General features: G+C 45.5%; 1 protein-coding gene across 1 annotated transcript; it reads right to left on the minus strand.

Moving 5' to 3' along the window:
- Positions 1–17844: 17844 nt before the first annotated feature.
- On the minus strand, positions 17845–19873 carry LOC147724131 (CCAAT/enhancer-binding protein delta-like). Its single transcript, XM_086965728.1, has one exon. It carries the CDS (start codon positions 19308–19310, stop codon positions 18357–18359), a length of 954 nt encoding a protein of 317 aa, XP_086821854.1. The 5' UTR covers positions 19311–19873; the 3' UTR covers positions 17845–18356.
- Between the last annotated feature and the right edge of the window lie 508 nt (positions 19874–20381).

Raw genomic sequence — 20381 nt, forward strand, 5'->3', positions numbered from 1 at the left:
CTTCGGCATTCTCTTAGCCCGGGCAGCTTTCTCAACAAGAATGTAGTTTTATGCTTTGGAGGCTTGCTGAGGTAGTTTACGCTATAACGATTTGTTCAAGCTAGACGCGTCTCTGCTCTCCCTGTGAATGTAAATCTTGGTGCACCGCACCAAAAACGAGCCCTAGAATATTAATGCGCTGCGAAGTGTCAACTCTAGAACTGAGCATAAGCAATTATTGTACGAGTTAGAAAGAGGAACAGAAAACGGGGCAATGTATGCATCTTCAGTCTGAGACTTTGACTTCTAAGGAACTGTTAGAACGTGTAGTTGTACGCATGTGCGTCCTTTCATTTTAGTGGAACTGTTAGATCGAGGCGCCTGGCACTATGGATCAATGAGATAATGTTTGAGGAGCTTTACAGTCACGCTCTAAGATAAAAACAGACTTGATGTATAGTGGGGTCGAATGGGTAACCTACAGCTTCTGTCTGCTGTTTGCAGTGAGAATCTCCAATCTAAACAAAGGCCGCCTCGCTCTCCCGGCACCGGCTCGCTCACAAGGAAGGGGCAGGGCTGAGCCGGGGCTGCGTGCATACGTGAACCAAGAAGAACGTCTGTAGCGAAGGACAGCCAAACCGCACTTGGAGAGGCCAGAGACATAGATAAACTACAGTGATGCAAAGTTCCAGAGACTCGCAAGAAAATCTGCAAAAAAACCAGTCTCCATTTCAAAGTGAGAGCTACGACACAAGACAAATGGGGTCCCTTTAAGTAACGCCGCCGGGTGAGGTATAGGATGCTTGTAAACTCAATTAAGCGCAGCCACGTGGCTGTGAAACTGAAAGTGACGAAAATCAAGCTTTTAAATGTGACCCAAAACAGATGGCACAGTGCGCGCCTCTGCACGTAACCACAAGGTCTAGGATATAGGCGCCAACATTCTAAGAAAAGGTCGGACAAAAAGCCGCCTTTGGCCAATCGCGTGCGAAAGCCACACACAAAGGCCAATGAAATGTCACTACTTCAAGCACGAGCTTGTTCGAAGTCCAGAGTGATTCCAAAAGGACGATTCCTTTTGCAGCACATGCGCTGCTCTATGCTCGTCCTAAAAAAAGACATAACATCCTTTAACTTTAGAGCAAGTGAAACAAGGAAGATCAAAGAGATGGAACCAAAAAAAAAATGCGAGTGAGTCACGGCCTGGCGGCCAAAGTGAAGTGAATAATTAGGGGAGGAGAAATGCCAGAGGCCGGCCGAGCGCACGCTGGGGGATCCTTTGAAGTCATGGGGAGGGAAGCTGTGGGAGGCTGATGCAGGGGGGATTAGAAATGTGAGTCACAGCCTGCCGTGAAAAGTGAAGTGAATAATTAGGGGAGGGAGGCTGATGCCTTTGATGTGGGGAAATGCTTGTGCTTGTTAGGTCACATGATTCACGTGAACTGTTAGAAATCCGCCTGGTTGGTTTAACAGTAATAGGTCTCTCAACGAGACCTAAAAAAGGAAGGTAAATATTTTGGAAGTTGTGAGAATAATTTTTCTTTCAGGGGAAAGAATAGTTCTAAGTGTTTTCAGCAGTGTTGTTTATTAAACTGAAGGCCGAATTCAGAGGTCAGGGAACGCTGTGTGCTCGCTATTTCAATTGTTATTCTCGTTGTTAGGAGAGAACATTACCTCAGATAGATCAGCAAAAAACGTGTCTACCACAGTCGGTGAAAGTTGGGCCAACTCTGAAAAAGTTGAAATAGTGCATATATGAGATGCATTGCCATCATCGGTGTCTGGATCAGTAATGTTCACAGAGGGTTGTACCTGTGTGCTGCCGCTTTCATCTCGTACTTCACCGCCACCTATTCGAAATGGTGAAGTCTCCACGAATGCCGTCAACAGAATCGGTAGCCGCTGGGGACAACACGTTGCATGAGTTGTTACCGGACAAAGCAAAGCGTCGACATCCATTGGTACTGCTGATGGTAGTGTAAGACAGACGTCTAACACGCATTCTTCTCCGCATAGCAGACATCGAAGCACAGGTAAGATGCAATTTTGCCAAATCGTTCTGAATGAAAGAAACCAGGTATTATTCAGATCTCTTAGCTGGGCCAATCAGAGGACCATAGTGATATGGTCTCGGTATCGTATTGCTAGGATCGTTTCGTCCATCGTAGCCTGAGTTATGTCTGTGACTTGGCTTGCCATATTGGAGCAGAAGGAACAAAAATAAAATTCCTGCTACGAGACCCAAAATAAGAGGCAGGCCACCGAAAAGAGAGTGCACAAAATTCGGGAAGATGCCCAGGACTGTTTCAAAGGGTCCTAACAGTCCAGAAAAAATTGTCTTAAAAAAATGTGCGATGCCACAGGTATCTGACATGTTTAAAATTTGGCTTACCATTTCTACCAAATGCACGGGGCAATTTGTCGATAATAGTTATATATCTCTGCCGCTGTCCTTGCAGCTTGCAGGTCATACGTCTCTTTGGACGAAGTTAAAGGCACAGTTGTCTGTAAAAGAATAGACTTCATTCTGCTTAAAGTATCAATTTGTATGGAAGAGATATTCACAGAAGGCCACAATGCCGCCTCCATGTCTGGATTACTGTTTGGATACAATACTTGCATACAACAAATGACCCTGGAAGTAACGCTTACGAGATAGGGTTTTCCTGGCATCATGCCACAACAGCTGTGGTCACTCAATATAACGTAGCTACCGTTGGAAAGATGTCTGAAAAATGGCTCTATCTGTGTAGCCGGGGTACCGTGCAGATGACATGAAAGGTTGTTTGATGAACCTTTGCAAGATCCATGCAAGTTTATACCTTCGCATAGGAGTGTACCACTCAGTGATGTTTTACAATTTGTACCACTAAGAAATACCTCTTTCTTTCCCCCACTCCATCATCTATGTGTAAAAGGTAAATTCCAGGTTGATTTGATGTATCCTTTACCCAACCTTTCATACAGCCTGCTGGTACATACTCTTGGCAGTATTGAAACTGAAATGTTGTTATCGGGATTGTAATGGTGCCATGTATTATCCATTCAATGACAGGTCTTTCTGACATTGTCAATGGTAATCTCTCGAGTTTTTCAATGCTTAGCACCGTATAGTCTGCTCCTTTCTGTGCCAACAAGATTTGTCTATCAGTAAGGTTAAAGATAGAAAATATTGACGTTATGTTGATAAGACGCCATGGCACGTGACCTGAATGCAAGTTTTGTAACGTCCAGCCTAGCTGTACAATAGCACGCAATTGGGACTGACCATGTTGTAACATTATCATATCCTGTTCTATTATATCAATAGCAGATGATACAATACTGTCCAGTGAATAGATTCTGGAGGACAGAGTCGTAAACCCATTGTCCACTACAGAAAGTGTTTTTTCCAAATTGATACGATCAATTTCTCGTATTTTTTCAGCAGTTTCAATTTGATTTAATTTCCAAGCTTCATTGTATGCTGCGTATATACCGGCGTATATGAAACGTTTTGTATGCTGTTTGTGAGGTCCCAGTATGAAATCTCGCAAGTCAGCACCTTCTTTAAGTAAAGTTAAGTGTTGTTTAATTTCGGGAAGTGTGGATCTCTGTAGCCAGTCGAGGCATAGTTTTCCTACACTGTATGTTGTAATAATCCCTGGATGTTGTCTCTGGGAATATCTTGGGTCTGGCCTGTTCTGTTTAAACCCCTGTATTTTGTTCAGGAATCTATCATGACAGTTATTAGTGTCTGTGGGCCAGATCAACCATTTGTTCCAGGTAGGAAGTGTTCTGTTTTGTTTTAAAATATAGGCCACGTCTAACCCCTCATCTGTAGTGGTATTTCTATCAGGCATTGGTTTTGTTATAGACGGGTTGTTTAAGTCTTTTATCTTGGCTAAACCAAGACAATTTGTTTGCTGAATTGCGTCATTCAGGAAAATTCTTTGTTCTGGGATCATGCAGGCTTTGAACAATGCTTCTACACCTTGTACCTGCCATTCTTTTGTACCCCAGATGGTTTTTGTCTCAATGTTGTTTTTTCAAAATTCAAAACCAAATGAAGACATTTTTTCATAACGTTTTTCAGAATAAATCAGTTTAGTGTTTGTCAACATGTTTTTCATTCCTGTCTTATTTAACATTGTAAAATAGAATGTTTCAGGATCAGTGACATTAAACCCCGAGAAGTATGGGAATTTCTCATAAAATGTTTTTGAGCTGCCTTTTGGCGGGGTTGGACAATGTTCCCATTGATTATAGTTGAGAATATTTCTAGGATTTGCAGATTTATGCAGATAATGATGCCCAAAGTGGTTAAAACAGTACATTTCCTCATAATTCGACGAACCCTTTGAATAATCATGTGCTGTAAATTTTGCTGACATTTCTAGATCTGACATCATATTATTAATATTTTCAAAGTCCCAATCATCAGAGAAACTACTAGGTGATACAAAGTCACTTAAAGAAATCTTAAATTGGTGTGGATATTTCAAAAGTTCAACTGGGCCATAAATTTCATAGTCAGTTTTGTCCCATGCTATACCACCAGGTATAGGGATGGATGTGATGTTCACCGATGACAGTTCTCTTTTTTCGATGTGTGATTATCTGTGTGGTTTCAGGACCAAGTTGATGTTCTGACTTGCTGTGTCCATTGTACTATATTTTCCATCAATAACTTTACCCAAACTTTAAACCAAGATGAGCCATAGAAGGAGGAAAAGTACGCCTAACACAATCCATAATTTAATCCATTGTGAAGTTAGATATGTTTCTCTGAGTTGTTGAAAGAGTTCTGTGATTTTCCCTTTGAATGTTTTTGTTCCTGGCTTGTCTCCATGTTCACTTGGATCATCATAAAGGTCATCAAAGTTGATAAAGTAGCCAGATGCAGTTCTGTCAATTGGTGGGATTGCCTCCGGATTACCATTGATCTTTGCATTGTCTTTTGTTACATTTGTATAGTCCGAGGCTACATCGTTGTAGACTGGTGTTTCTTGTTGAACTGTTGCAATTTGGGTTTCAAGAGGCACAAGTTCCATGGCTTTGTTGCATAGTCCTTTTTTAATCACTGCAGGTTTGTCAAATGTGATTAATCTCTCAGTTTGAACCTTTTGGATTGTAGCAAGATTTGGTCTTCTACTATTTCTTGGGAGTCTACTGGGCCTACTACTTATTATTGGCCACATGATTGTGGTTTCACCAGGTCGATTGATACAACTCGGTTCTCCTTTTTTCCAGCAAGGGGCGGTAGTAGAACTGATCTTGTTCCGCTGACAGCTAAGACAGGTACTGCTTTTCTGTAAGAAGGCCCAAATTCCTTCTTCACCGTGATCTTTTCTCTGACGAGATCCCCAATCTTTGGAATCCAGACAGGCCTTGCTGGGACAGGTGGTTTTTCTTCAGTGGTAGTTGGCTTTAGCTTTTCGTTACTCAGACTTTTTCTTGTTTCATTTAAGTCCTGTAAAACAGCCAAGCGATCTTTGATATCAAAGGCTTTTTGTTGCACCACTGAAGTGTGACAATCCAAGTCCTGAATTTTCATTCTGGTACCAAATAAAAGTTCATACGGACTGATACCTCCTAGAGAGTTTCTTGGCATATTATTAAGACTATGTTGGACACTTATTAGATGTTTGACCCACCCATCACCCGAACCTAATACCCTCGCTGTTATAGATTGCTTTATGTCCCGGTTTTTTCTCTCCACTACCGCATTTCCCTCGGGATGTAATGGACTAGAATACCGCAATGCAATACCCATGCTGGCCATGGCCTCCTTGTAAGCCCGAGAGCTAAACGCAGGACCCTGGCCAGAATGTAGCATGCCAATTGCGTATGTGCCGATAAAAACTCGCAAATCTTTTATAACAGTTCTGGCGTCAGACGAGCACTGGGGCCACATCCAAATGAATCTCGTACAGGAATCCACTGCGACCATGATATATTTATAGTTGCCGTCCCTTTGTAAGGGACCACAGTGGTCCAGATAAACACATGCTAATGGTTTGTCTGAGATTAGAAGGGGCGTCTGCGCTGGTCATTTCACTGTTGATACTTTCATTTTCTGACATATTTCACATTCAAGAACATAGTTCCTAGTCTGTTTTCTCATTCGTGGCCACCAATATCTCTGTTTTAATAATGATACTGTGGCAGAAACACCAGCGTGTGCCGCTAAAATTAGTCCTAACCTGTGCTTCGTGTTTGGAATTGCTCTATCCCCCACTCCAGGGATTTGTGCAAACGGAACGTTGTTCGCATCAGTTTTGTATGAGTACTTTACTGGAAAGCCTTTCGGGAGTGTCTTACCGCTGTCTTTTACTGAAGCACTGACAGCTTGCATTATCTCCCTGGCTATTTTTGTTTTTGACCGAGTAATGGAAGCTACGGAAGCCGTTTGTACAGCTGCTTTCGCGGCCTCGTCAGCCAATGAATTCCCTGCAACGTGAACGTCATCACGTTGATGACTCAGTGTATGAATCACGTGAGTCTTTTGTAGTTCTCTTTGTAAAAGAACTACCTGTTCCCAAAGCATTTTATGCTTGATTGTGCCACCTTTTGCATTTTTGTAGGTGTTTTGAACCCAGTTCTGTAAATATTCATTGTAAAACTGGACACAGTAATAGGAATCGCATACTATTAGTGTGGGGAATTCTCGTTCGCTATTTTCAAGTGCCATCTTAAAAGCCTGTAGTTCAGCTCGCTGAGCTATACAGTCTCCGAGTGATTGAGTTTTAGTTACCAAAGGTTTAAATTTTCCTTCGTGCCAGCGACCTTTAAAAATCGTGCATGCAGCACTATAGGCTTGTTTACCCCCAACTGCGGGTTGTGCTGAGCCGTCTGTAGATATTATACAGCCGTAATGTTCCAGAGGCAGAATCTCGATCGGCAGAGGACATTCATATTCATATTGTAGAAATTCTTGTGTTTTTAAGTTAGGTTCAAATTCGTATACTACGTCCGGTGCAGCAAGATATATATATTTTTTTTAAAGTTTTATATGGCGCTCTTTCACCCGCGGTTTCATGGCGCTGTAACTGGCAGATCTCCACAAGGGACAGGGGGTGAAGGACAGGGAAAAAGGAACTACATAAAAATTTTACTGAAAAAATAAGCTTTAAGTTTCTTACGAAACTGGGAATATGAGGTAAGGGATCTGAGCTCCAAGGGTAATGAATTCCAGAGAGCTGGGGCAAGGGTCGCAAATTTTGACCCCCCCCACTTTTTCCGACGAAACCGGGGAACTGTCAGCAGGAATTTGGAAGAGGATCGGAGCTCCCTAGCTGGAAGGTAAGGGACAATCTCCGAGGAAATGAAGGCAGGGGCCGTGCCCAGTCGAGCCTGGTAGGTGATGGTCGCAAGCTTGAACTGGACACGTTCCCGAACCGGGAGCCCGTGTAAGGTTTTCAGGAGGGGAGTGATGTGTGAGGATTTGGGAAGGTTAAAGACCAACCGAGCCGCCTGGTTTTGAATCATCTGCAACCGCCTGAGACTATATGCAGGTATGCCTGCATATAGGGCGCTGCCATAATCCAGGCGGGAGATGACCATCGCAAGGACGATGAGCTTCAAGGCCTCGAAGGTGAAAAATCGAGAGACCTTGCGGATGGTCCGGAGAGAAAGAAAAGAAGAAGAAACCACAGAGCTGACCTGGGAGTGAAGGGTGAGGTGAGAGTTGAGTTTGATGCCTAAAGTTTTGACCGAAGTAGAGGGGACCGGAGGGAGACCAAGGGAAGGGGGCCAAAAAAGTGAAGACCAGGGACTGGAGCAACCACCCGTCAACACCAATTCGGTCTTGTCGGGGTTGAGTTTCAGGTGGTTGAAATCCATCCAGTCCCGGATAAAAATCATAATGGACTGGAAATTAGAAATAGAGGCAGAAGATGAAGAGAGGTTGAAAACAAGTTGGAGATCATCCTCATAGTTATATACAGTGACCTCCATTTGTTCTAAAGAAAAAATAAGGGGAGAAATGTAAAGGTTGAACAGAAGAGGTGAGAGGGAGGAACCTTTGGGGACCCCGCACTGAACCTTCCGGAAGTCCGCAGAGAAGTCACCCAGGCGAACCGCCTGGGTGCGGACCCTCAGTAAGGAGGACAGCCATACCAGGGCCGTACCCCCGATCCCCACCGCCGCGACACGGGAGAGTAAGATGGTGTGATCCACCGTGTGGGAATTAACCCATTGTATCCATCTCGGATGTAAAGCTTTTGCATTGGGGATGCTTGCTCTTGTTACTGCTTCTAGGGCAGGTATTGGTGTAACGATAATTATTCGTTGACCTTGTGCGAGGGCTCTTTCTTTTGCTACAGCAGTTTGAACCGAAGTTAGAATTTTTTCAGTTGAACTGAATTTCATTTCTGCTTGTGTGTACAAATGTGATTTGTAAGCTATTGGTACTGTTTCTCCCTCATTAGAGGTCAGGTATGTAAATCTACATCTTCCTGGGATGACTCAGATTACAAGATTGCGTTCATTTGCGTGTGTTTCCAGTTTTGTTTTACTTAACATATCTGTTTGTAATGATCTTAAAATTTCTGTGTGTTTTTGAGTCCAATTAATTGGTTTAAAATGAGGTTTTATTAGTTCGAGAGAGGTTTAACCCTCTCTGCATAATTTAGAATGTATGTTCTTCCGAAATTCAGGAATCCTAGTATTGATTGTAAATTTTTCAGCGTTTTTGGAGCTTGGAGTACTGCACACTTCTCTAAGAAGTTGTCTGCTAGGCTTTTGCCTTCACTTGATAATTCATATCCTAAAAATAGGACAGTTAGATGGGCAATTCTTGATTTTTTAAAGTTAAATTTGTACCCTTCAGCTGCGAACCCAAGTATTGTGGTGTTCACACTTTTCAAGTGAGTCTCCAGGTCATCGTCTGTAAGATAGATGTCATCGACATAGAATAATGCCTCATCATCATACATTTCTAGTAACTCCGTTACCCTGGCTGAAAATAATCCTGGACTGTTCTTGAATCCCTGTGTGAGTCGACAACATTGTTTTTGTGACCCCATTGTTGAGAAAGCGGCCAAATATCTGCTTTCAGGTGCTATGTTTTGACAGAAGAAACCATTTGAAATATCTAATGTCATTTTATATTTTTTGCACACAATGTTATTCATTAGTGCTGCACTGTGTGAATTTTGTGCTGCAAAAGTTTTACAGCAGGAGTTTAGATGTCTGTAGTCCAAAACCAGACGATATGAATCGTCTGGTTTGGAGACAGGAAACAAAGGATTGTTCATTTGTGAGGTGCATATTTCAATCACCCCCTGATATTCAAGTTGATCTAAAATTTATTTTACTTGTTTTTTAGCTTCTTGCTTAAAAGGATACTGCCTGTGTGCAGTAGGTTGATTTTTTAACTGGATTTTATGGTGAGGAGAATCCTCATCCCATCCCACATGATTTGTATATAATGCAGGGGCTTGGGCCACTGCCCATTTTCAGCAAGTGTGGTTTTTTTTATGAATTGGAATGTGATTTGAGAAGGCAGGCATAATCATTTCTTCGCCATGTGGGCACTCCCTGACAAACTCTGGTGGCCAGTCTTTTTCTGCTAGAAGGATATCATAGCCTTTAGATAGATTCTCCAAAAAAACCCTTTTATTTTCCTTGTTTTATCTCCCTCTATACGTAATGTTATTTCATATAGTTTATGGGGCACGCTCACTCGGGTGTCTGCAGTTTCCACTTGAATGTATTCATTCGAGTCCACTGTCTTCAGAAGATTCATCAGGATCTTGCGAGCTGTGCTCACTTCTACTGCGCTGTCTAGCGTTGTCTGGGCCCACTCTCCGATTTTCAGTTGTGTCCTCAGGATTCTCTGCATGTTTTATTTTAATACTGGCTACCTTCTTTCTGGGAAATTGTTTATTATTTTGATGAGCAGGTTCCTTGTCTTTGGACTTGACGCGCTCTTCTTTGTGTTCTGACCGTCCTCTTCTTTCCGATTTCTTTGATGAAGTCTGAAAAGATCGAGAGGGAAGCATATCAATATCTTGATATCCGTCAGGTTTTCTCAAATTGTCCCTATTTCTAAGGTTGTATCTTTTTTCAGAGGGCTCCCTTTGGGGAGACTTGCCTCCTCCTTCTGGAGATCTATTTCTCCGTTGGGGAGACCTTCCTCTGGACTGAAATGGTTTTTCTCTGGGAGTGGTTTGATTGTTACCCTCCCATTTCTTCTTTTGGGAATTGAGATTGTTTTTAATAAAAGTTTTTTCAGGATTTTCAATAAGTGGGGGTTTTTAGTCAGTAGGTTGTACCGTCAATTGTTAATTGAACTAAATCCCTATATGCTCTTGTTAATTTTTTTATTTTAACTAAGAGTTCTTCACTTGACATTTTTTCAATGTCGGGATCTGGTGTGTAGCTGGCTAGAACCGGCCATGTGGCTCCTGGTCTGCCTAGTGGACCGAGCCTGGTAATGTGATTTTGATGTTTTAGGGCGCCCTTAAATAAGAGCACGACTGAGTTACTCTAGTATCTTGTGTTAAATTATCGCCTTACCAAACGTTGGGCGCCATGTAGTGTAGTTCCAATTTTCCCAATAGGCTCTGCGCATTGGAAAAACATAAACAACAGTTTAGACATAGGACTGAAGTCGACTAGGTCTCTATTGAATATGTTAGACTTAATTCAGGTTTGCCAGCTAGCTCAGAGGTCGCTAGAAACTTTCTCGAATGAACAGGGAGGAGTGAATTTCCCTGTTTTAGACAAGAAGGGATTCAGCTTCTGACAACCGCATAAACATGACCACTTTGCTCCCCCAGAATAAGGAGTATATCTCCAGAGTTGTGTGAAAACAAAAGATAGCTATTTCACTCAGTGAACTGTGCATACTTAGTTTCACCAGGGTGCAGAGAAATAGAGAGACGGGTGTTTTCAATAAAAGGTGTTATTTATTGAGCAGTCTTCTTTCTCATGCAAGAGAAATGAATTGCCACAATTGCAATACTTGTTATAAAGTAAAAGTGCGTACAGTAAAAGGAGTATTATGAAAAAATACTGTAAAAGCATTGATATGGTTTCTGAACCATATAATACTTAAAAGGCATAAAATATATACAGTTACATATAATGATAAAAGTTTGACTAAACGTACTCAACTGGTGCTTCTAAATACGCCTACCCCTGTGTACCTAACCTAAGCCTAGTACGTGGGAAGGGGTAAATGAGCTACAGTTAAGTTAAGCTAAGTTAGTTTTTGCCAAGAATCTTACTCAAGAATTCTCTAAGGGTCTACTCAGCTCCGGACCTTGGTTTTAGGATGGAGGGGGTCTTGTATCTCGCTCTCAGGACTCGATCTCCCAGTAACCCGCGAGGGTAACTGGAAACACTGGAGCTGGATTTTCTCGTCAGGAGAAAAAGACAGAGTCTTTCTCAGTGCGTCAAATGGGAGGGACGGCTTCCTTCGGCTCTCGCATCAGCTGGGCTTCGGATAAGTAGATAGCCGCTCTGCTCCACACCACTGTGTGTTGCTTAAGGCAAACGCTGGTATTTTTATACCTGGAAGGTGCCGTGCGTGACGTAAGGTTGGACATAAGACATCAATAAAAGATGTTATTAAGAACTGGCCGTTCTCTTAGTGCTCGCAGGAGTTCGAGGACAAATCAAAACAAAAGCATGGGGAATTCCCAGGTTGCTGGAGGTTTGGTTTGTTGCAAGAACTCGTTGTGCACTCTAGGAGTCTAAGGAAGTAGCCTTGCTGTATTTGATATGCATTGGCTATTACTAAATATGGATTTGATTCTTACGCCTTTATTAGGGTATGATTTGTTATAACCACATAAGGGCATTAATCGGGAATATTTAATTAGGGTCCTAGATAAGATCACAAAAGCCACAGCACTGCTGTTCTTTAAGGAGGTGCAGGAGCTAGTCGCGTCCCGGCGAAGGAGTCCCTGCATGACACTGCGTGGAGCCTCCACTGGGGGGCTGCTTTATTTGGTAGGTTATTTTTGTCACACCCCCATAATTAGCTGGCACCAAGGGGTCCTTTGCGGCATGACACTTTCGAGCATTGTGGATCCCCCTATTGAAAGCCTTCTGTTGCAAAAGGAAAGGGCAGCCCGCTTTCTCGTGTGAGGTATAGCCTTTTTGAAAGGTAACCTGATAGTCTTTATTATGGTAATGTCCCGTACGTGGCTTGTCACTGATAAGCTGCTGTTCCTCTTGTGTGGCAGGCAGAACTGGGTTGGATGGTGCTGCACAAGGTAAAGCTCTAGAAAGTTTGTGTATGAAGCTGTCCTTCAAGTGGTTTCATCAACTATTCGGTACCCCTCTATATATACAGTGACCGAACTGAACGTGTCAAATGTATAATTGGGGCAGTGATTTGGTCACCCGGCTTGATTTTTTAACTCATATAAACAGTTTTTCTTCATTTGTTTTTTGGCTGACGTCCCCAGGTAAATGTATACGTTATATGGTACCTTGAGATCAGCTCTCTATTATATTTGTACTGTGGTTCTTAATTATGTACCCTGACTTATTGTCGTGTTCTGTGTAGTTGCCTGGCAGAGGCTAGTACTGCAACATGGAGCCTGTGCCAAGGCATTTTTGGTGCCTCAGTTGAAAGCGGTATAAGCCCTGCTTTATTATGTCGAATTTACGAAACACACCCCCCAGTGCTTGAGCTATATGTATGACGGGTTCGCTGGATCCTTGCAAACTGTAGTGAAGCAAACAAACTACATAAATTCAATTCGGTTGGGGAGCCCATGATTACAGGTGCAAGCTGTCGCTTGGATTTTTAAGTTCGGTGTAGGTCCCAGAGGGTCAATTTGTATTACTTATTAAGTCCGTGCATAACATCTAGTGGCGCACTTTCTCAGCTTTTGCCTCTATCTCATTGTTTTGATGATTTTATGAAGTTCCATTTTAGTCGAGTCCTCAGGTGAGTGCTCGCTTTTTTTGCCTCTCTTCCCTGATTGTGCCAGTGTTCTTGCCTCTGTCTCCTGGTTGTGCGTCTGCACCCTCGTTGTGCTTGCTCCCCTGCCCCCTCATTGCTTGTTTCCCTGCCCCCTCGTTGCTCGTGCTTGCTTCCCTGCCCCCTCGTTGCTTGTGCTTGCTCCCCTGCCCCCTTGTTGCTTGTGCTTGTTGTCCTACCCCTTTGTTGCTTGTGCTTGCTGTCCTGCCCCCTTGTTGCTTGTGCTTGCTGTCCTACCCCCTCGTTGCTTGTGCTTGCTTCCCTGCCCCCTCGTTCGTTGTGCTTGCTCCCCTGCCCCCTCGTTGCTTTTGCTTGCTCCCCTGCCCCCTCGTTGCTTGTTAATGTTATGATGAGTTTTCACTGCTTCTTTTATATGGCTTAGAAATGTTGCCGTGCTGCCCATGACTTTTTGCAGCTTACCCAGTGTTCTTCCTAGTGAACGTGACATTCATGCAGCCCCTTGGAGATGTTCCAAGACTGTTCAGTTTACTTTGCATCGTTTCACTGCTCTTATGTCCCTAAAAAGGAGATTGGTGGCAAAAATGTATGAAGGCGCAACTGCTTAGCTCTTCTTCAGTGGCTCTCACGCTGGAGTAATTGACATCTTAAAGGCAGCCCAGTAAGATTGCCCTCTGTCCCCAATTTTGATCGTTTTGTTTATTGAGTCTTTTGCTGTGATGAAAGTGGAGTTTGGGGACATCTGAGATACAGTTTACTTTCTTAATGTAGTTCAAAACAGCCTTTACGCTGATGGTACAATGCTTTATCTTGCACTGTGCCTCCCCCTACTGAGAACATTTTAGCACACATTTAAGGATGTAACATGGATTCGGAGTACTGTATCAGCATCACCAAAATGAAGTGATCTTAGTATTGCAGATAGAGGCCTTATTCCACCTGCTTTTGTGTTTAGCGACATGCTTTCTCTGGTTGAATGTTTGGGGGGTCTTCACTGAATGTTCATTGGAGTATGCAATGCATTATAAACCCTTGTTTTAAAGAACCATGAATACGACATGTTGTAATTTGCCCATGCATATTTTTGGCAGGATACATATGGTAAAAAGGTTTGTTCTCCCTGGCCCTGTTTTAATATATCTATGTGAGGCATCCCTTGCTTTCTTTACCAAAAAACCTCAAGTCCTCAATTGTGAAATGTATTTGGACTGAAAAAATATCCATGCTTAGTAGGGGGAAGTCAAATCGATTTCTGGGAGATGGAGGCTGGCCGTTTTAGATCTCTTATTTTGCTGCGTTGGTCTCGTTTGCAAAGATTTTGGAAACCCACTCTACCTCTTGCACACAATATGATAAACATGGTGTGGGATTAAAATTTAAGAGTGGTTCGGGGTTGTGATGGTCGATTTGGGCCAGATTTTGTGCACTTTTAGAACATTCGGGAAGGGTTAGAAGTAGAATTCCTTCAGAGTTTAGTGGCACATTTCAGATGTTCTCTGCATGATTTCTCTACAGTGTATTGCTAGATGACGAAGAAAGGTCATGGTTTCTTTGTATGGGGCAACACTTGAATAGAGAATAACCTGATTTTCTGTGATTCACATAAAGAGCGTAATCTGCAACAGAGATCCAGGTTTCTATTTTGAAAGCACTGTTAAATTTGAAATTTCCATGGCACGATTAATGGTGTTTGAGGGAGGGCTGGGTCCCTGGTTGGGATTCGCTTGCCATCTCACAATATTGTTTCAGTCGTACCCAAGGGGTGAGTTATGTTTACATTTAGCCAGATTCACAGTTCAGACAATTTGCACCATTGTGATAACATTCTCTGACATCTGGAAAACACACTTGAGTGTTACATGAAGAATGCAAGAGTGTTGTTTGAAAGGCACAGGCCTCAAAATCCGAGGCTCTTCAACTAACATTATTCGAATAATCTTAAAGTATGGGGCCCTGTCCTTGGATAGGGACAGACCCATATAGTCTGGGATCAAGTATGCCTTGATATACTATATACATTTTGGGCCTCTCTAAGAAATTTTGTGAACAGAAAGTCTTCACAAAGGTTTTTGCTGTGATCTAACGCATGAGCTCTGTGTCATGAACTGGCTCTGTCTGTCTATGTGGCTCGGTCTGTGTGTGTGTGTGGCTCTGTCTGTCTGTGTGGCTCTGTGTGGGTAGTTTTTTTGTAGGTGGCTGTGTGTGTAGGTGGCTCTATGTGAATGACTGTGGTGGCTGTGTGGGTGGCTCTGTATGTGTCTGTTTGGCTGGCTTTGTGTGGGTGGCTCTGTGTAGGTGCAAATGCAATTGGTCTCACATTTGCGAGCGATTAAGCTATTGGCATTGTAAATGACAGTGCCAATTATTTATGTTTTAAAAACAAAAACATAAATAAAAAAAATGTCATGAGCAAGGCCAATAGCTCTAACTTTAACAATGCCGAGACCATTGCATTGTAAATGCTTGGTTAATTAATTTTTTGCATTACGGAGGAACAACATAAGGGTATTTCAACATTATTACGAGGTTGGTTATTGTTGATTGGACTAGAGATGTGCTGAAGCCCATTTAGAGGGGCCTTAGCCCTGGACTGCGCCTCAATATTTCCTGCTCTAGCTTTAAATGCGGACTCCTTCCCGGGTTTGCGGATCCTGGCTTGAAAACCAGCAGCACTTTGCATGCCAATGTGGTGTAAGCGTCTCAGCATGCAAAGTGCTATTGTGTTGAAGGTCAGCTAAATGAAAGCTTCACAGTGTGTAAGGGAAACAAACGCCTTGCATTTTTTCACCATCAGTGTGAATGTAGGGATTGCTTTGTCTCAATGTGAGATTAAAAAACACTTCAACCTCCCCACCCAACAGCCTTCCATGTAAGCACTACGAATGCAGGCATGTGATAACAAGACAGCGCTGGGGAATGGGTTAAGAGGCTACACGAGAAAGTATACCTCAGTGGAAAAAAAACCTTATTTGTGATCACTGAAAAGAATAACACTAGAAGCCAGTCCATTGCATGAGGGGTATGGGTCACTGACCCAACAGCACCAGGGACTAGGTGGAACATGTAGGTCACTTGGCGACAACTGGAAACGAGAGCCCTGGGCACTACTCCCAGCATCCCCACTGAACGTGTGTGATCTTGGCTAATCATTATTTCACCTACCAGCCCCTCGTTTTATTTATCCCCAGAAATTGTAAGCTCTTAGAAACGGGCCATTTTCATAAACCTTGAAAGAAGCGCGAATGTACCAGGTTGTTTGAGTGTTTCAATCCAGCGTCTGATTTAAACGCCCGGGCACATAGTTTTATATATTTTGCATAATGGTTCAGCTCAGGCGGGCAATTAGAGCCAAATTTGGGGGGGGGGGGGGGGGGGGGGGGCTGAAAAATATTTCGGGGCGGGCTGATTCTTCCAACCACAGACAGAGTGGCTGTAAGAATGGGTGAACACAACTAAAGCCTCATTTACAATTAATGGTCTTTTAAAGACCTGTTAAGTACTCGGGTGCGGCTGCAATTAGATGCTCGCCTGCCCGCGAAGACGTGACAGCCTGGGCTGACGAACACGACGGGGGGGGGGGGGGGGGGGGGGGTGAAGCACCGTGAGCCCAATGGGTGTTGCGCGCCTGATTCAAGGCGCTGAGCTGCAGTCACGACAGTCCCTAGAGTGGCAACATCTGATACGTGCAGTTTTCCGTAGCCCCGGCGCGCATATGTGCAGCAGCGGATTAGGACATGACCCTGCGGATTACCTCAAAGAACACATGAATTGGCATTTTTTACCCAGTTATTCCAGTGTCAGCCGCTGGGCTGAAACCACTGCAGCGCAGCTGTATCCAGCGTGCCTGGGATGTCAGTCAGTTCATGTTATGAGAGATGGGGGGAGGGGGCGGTCACATACTCCTGAGGCGCAGGGCCCACTCGGCGGCCCCCAACCAGGTCATGGGTCTTTGGCAGCGTGCCAGATTTAAATTGTCAAAAGCACTGGTGTGAGATGGATAATTGGGTACAAACTGATTCACCCCTACGAACAACGAAGTGCAGACCCTTCTGTCTTCCGAGTAGAGCATGGCACGCCGCTGAAGCATTATTTAAAAAAATTGTTACCCCCCACGCTTGACACAACATTCATCAAAATACTTTGGTTTTTCTACCTGTTAGATGCCGATTGCACACAACTTTCAAGTGGCATGTAAAATAACGCAAGGAAGGAAAAACTCAAAGTAACATTTAAAATAGTTTTTATTCTTACTAAGGTTGTAAAAATGTATACATATATATATAAAAAAATAAATATTCTCAGTCTGTTTGTTCTCTACAATACAAAGGTGTTTTGAATCACGTTGTTTTACAAATGTACCATAGCTGCTTCAATACAAAGTAACATGTAGAAAAAATACAATTACAAAAATAATTTAAGGGAGGGAATAAACACAAGTCTTTAGCTTCGTTGATAGTCTGTGGCAATTCTCCAATAGTAGCGCTCCCATTCATTGTACAAAAGCCATTTGTATAAAAAAAAAAAGGAACAATTAAAAACCAGCACAATTTCGCTTTTTGGGCTTTTGCACAGTACTTTCTTGCTACAGGTGATCTGAAAACGTTCACTGAGGTATTGAGTTAAAACACGAAAGGGGCCTGTTGGTTTAAGTATTTCTGGCAAAGGTTCACAACATAAGGGCGGGATCACTTAACTATACAAGCCTGTTTGTTTTTTTATCAAAGACGATAAACACGTAGAGAAACCTAAAACAATAGACTTCTTTAAAGTTATTTACCATAGACACAAAAGGGGGACAGGAGACTGTGTGACTTTGGCTGAAATGCTTGATAAAAGTGATTTATGATTGTCTGCTGTTGGCGTGTACCTGGGATAGGGAGGGAAGGTGGAATTTCCACCAATTCTGCATATGAGGCCGTAAACAAGAGTGTGCAGAGCGCAGGAAAGTAGCTGGTGGCGTGTACATAGGATAGGGAGGGAAGGTGGAATTTCCACCTATTCTGCATATGAGGCCGTACACAAGAGTGTGCAGAGCGCAGGAAAGTAGCTCTTGTGCGTGGTAAGCATACATGAAGATGGCACTTTGTGTCTTCAAAGCAAAACTGCAAAAGGTTTTTAATCTCTAGTTTTAGTCATTTTTAGAGAATTTGTTTGCACGACATGTCTTTTCCAGAACACAGAAACATATCAAGAGGTCACTTTGTGTCTAAGGCAGAAAACATTCATTGGGAGGCTTTTTAGCCTCCCCTTTAGTCGAAGGCAAAAACGAACATTATTAAGGCATCGCACCCACGAACAGGCCCTTCAACATGAGGGCTCTGTCTGTACCGTAGAAGCTCAGAGCAGGAATTGTCCCTGCAGTCTTGGTGCGATAAAAGTCAGGCTCATTTCTGTGCACAGCCCTCGGGTATATGTCCTTGGCAAAAACCACTCACATTCAACAGGTGCCCCTCCCGCTCATAGTCCTAAGAGTTCGGGGCGGCTGCGCGCGCAGTCACCGGCAGTCCATGCCGCTGGGCACGTCGGACTGCTGCAGCTGCTGCTGGGGGCTGCTGAAGGCCTGCGTGGCGGCCGCCGGCAGCTGCTTGAAGAAGTGCCGCAGGCCGGCCAGGTCCCTGGAGAGCAGCTCGATGCGCTTGTGCAGCCGCTCGTTCTCGCTGGAGAGCTCCAGCAGCCGCTGCTGCATGTCCTGGTTGCGCTGCTTGGCCTTGTCGCGGCTCTTGCGCACGGCGATGTTGTTGCGCTCCCGCCGCTGGCGGTACTCGGGGCTGCCGCGGTCCAGGCTCTTCTTGCCGTGCCGCCGCTCCTTGCCGCCCCCGGCGCCGCACAGGCTGGGCGAGCGGCTGCTGGAGCACGAGGAGCTGGGCTCCGGGGAGGTGGGCGGCGTGGGGTGCGGGGGCTGCCCCCCGGGCAGCAGCACGGACGTCTGGGCGCAGGCGGCGATCTGCGAGGGGAGGTCGCCGTCGCCCCACTCGGGCTTCTGCTTGAGGGCGGCCCGGGCCTGCGGGGCGGAGCCGCCGCCGCCCCCAGCCAGCAGGGTGGAGAGAGTGCTCAAGTCCTTCAGCTGCGGCCCGCCGCCGCCCCCCAGGTACTCGAAGTCCACGGCCCGGGGCTCGGCCTTGGCGTGCGGCTGGCTGTGGTTGAAGAGGTCGGCGAAGAGCTCGTCGTGGCACAGCTCCAGGGTGGGCACCGCCGACATGGCGTCGATGTACGAGCTGAAGTCGATGGCGCTCTCGTCGTCGTAGATGGTGGGGGCTGCGCTCAGCTCGGCCAGGGTGCCCCCGCCTCGCTCCTCGTCCTCCTCCCCCGGCTGCGCGGGGTGCTGCGGCGCGCACAGCTGCCCCCGGCCGCCCGCCTTGTCCGCCCGGCTCTCTGTGTAGAAGTTGGCCGGCTCCATGGACCAGTTCCTATAGCATAGCGCGGGCTCCAGGTTGTACAGGGCACTCATGGGCAGGCTGCGGGTCGCCCGGCGGGCACGGGTGCACAGGGGGCCTCCCGCAGAGGCTGGGCTCTCGCTCTTGGGCTGCCACTGAAGTTTAAGCCGCTGCGAGCTGTGCCAGCAGCTCAGGGTGTCCCTCTGTGCCACGGGCTGCACGTGTGCCCCAACGACTCTGCCGCTGTCACTTTCTTGGAGTTTGTGATTCTTGTGCAGTCTCTCTCTTGCACCCTGCACTCGGTGCGTCTCCCACTCCTTTCTGAGTCTCTGCTAGATGCACCCTGTGTGCGTTGCGCTGAGGGTGCTGTCTGCTCCTGGGCACCTGTGGCTTGTGCTCTGGAGAGTGCAGCTGGTGGTCGCTGGGCGCTGAGGGTGCTGTCTGCTCCTGGGCACCTGTGGCTTGTGCTCTGGAGAGTGCAGCTGGTGGTTGCTGGGCGCTGAGGGTGCTGCCTACTCCTGGGCACCTGTCGGCTTGTGCTGGAGAGTGCACCTGGTGGTTGCTAGGTTCTGAGGGTGCTGTCTGCTCCTGGGCACCTCTGGCTTGTGCTCTGGACAGTTCACCTGGTGGTTGCTGGGCGCTGAATCTGAGTCCTGGCAACTTCACCGCTGTCTATATAGTCAGGAGTGGCTTGGCTCCACCCTGAGTGACGCGCTGCACCTCAGCGGGAGGGAGTGCGCGGTCCCCGAGGGGGCGGCGGGGGGCTGTCAGGCTACTGCCGGGGGAGATCAAACCGACGGGGGAGATCATCTAGTTAAAACACCGGCCGCGGCAGCAGACCGCGCTCTGCCCGGGTCCAGTCTCACTCGCTGACTCCCTCCGAGAAGAGCTCAGTAGACACCGCAGCCTCTGGAAGTGAGTCTCACACCCTGCTGCACAGTCTTCGGGGGAGAGGATCATTGACTGTGAATGTGTCTGACGCTAGAGTCTCACCTCTTGATGCACAGCTTCTGGAGATGCGACCTAAACATTGCTGTAAAGACTTGTAGCGAGTCTCGCACCTTTGGATGAGGGAGTTTAAACTTTGGCGGAGAAGCTCTTGGATGGGGATTGAGCCTGGCACTACAGTCTCGCACCTTGGCGCA

The sequence above is a fragment of the Lissotriton vulgaris genome, chromosome 4_1, assembly GCF_964263255.1.
Source record: "Lissotriton vulgaris chromosome 4_1, aLisVul1.2, whole genome shotgun sequence".
In the NCBI taxonomy this organism is placed as follows: Eukaryota; Metazoa; Chordata; class Amphibia; order Caudata; family Salamandridae; genus Lissotriton; species Lissotriton vulgaris.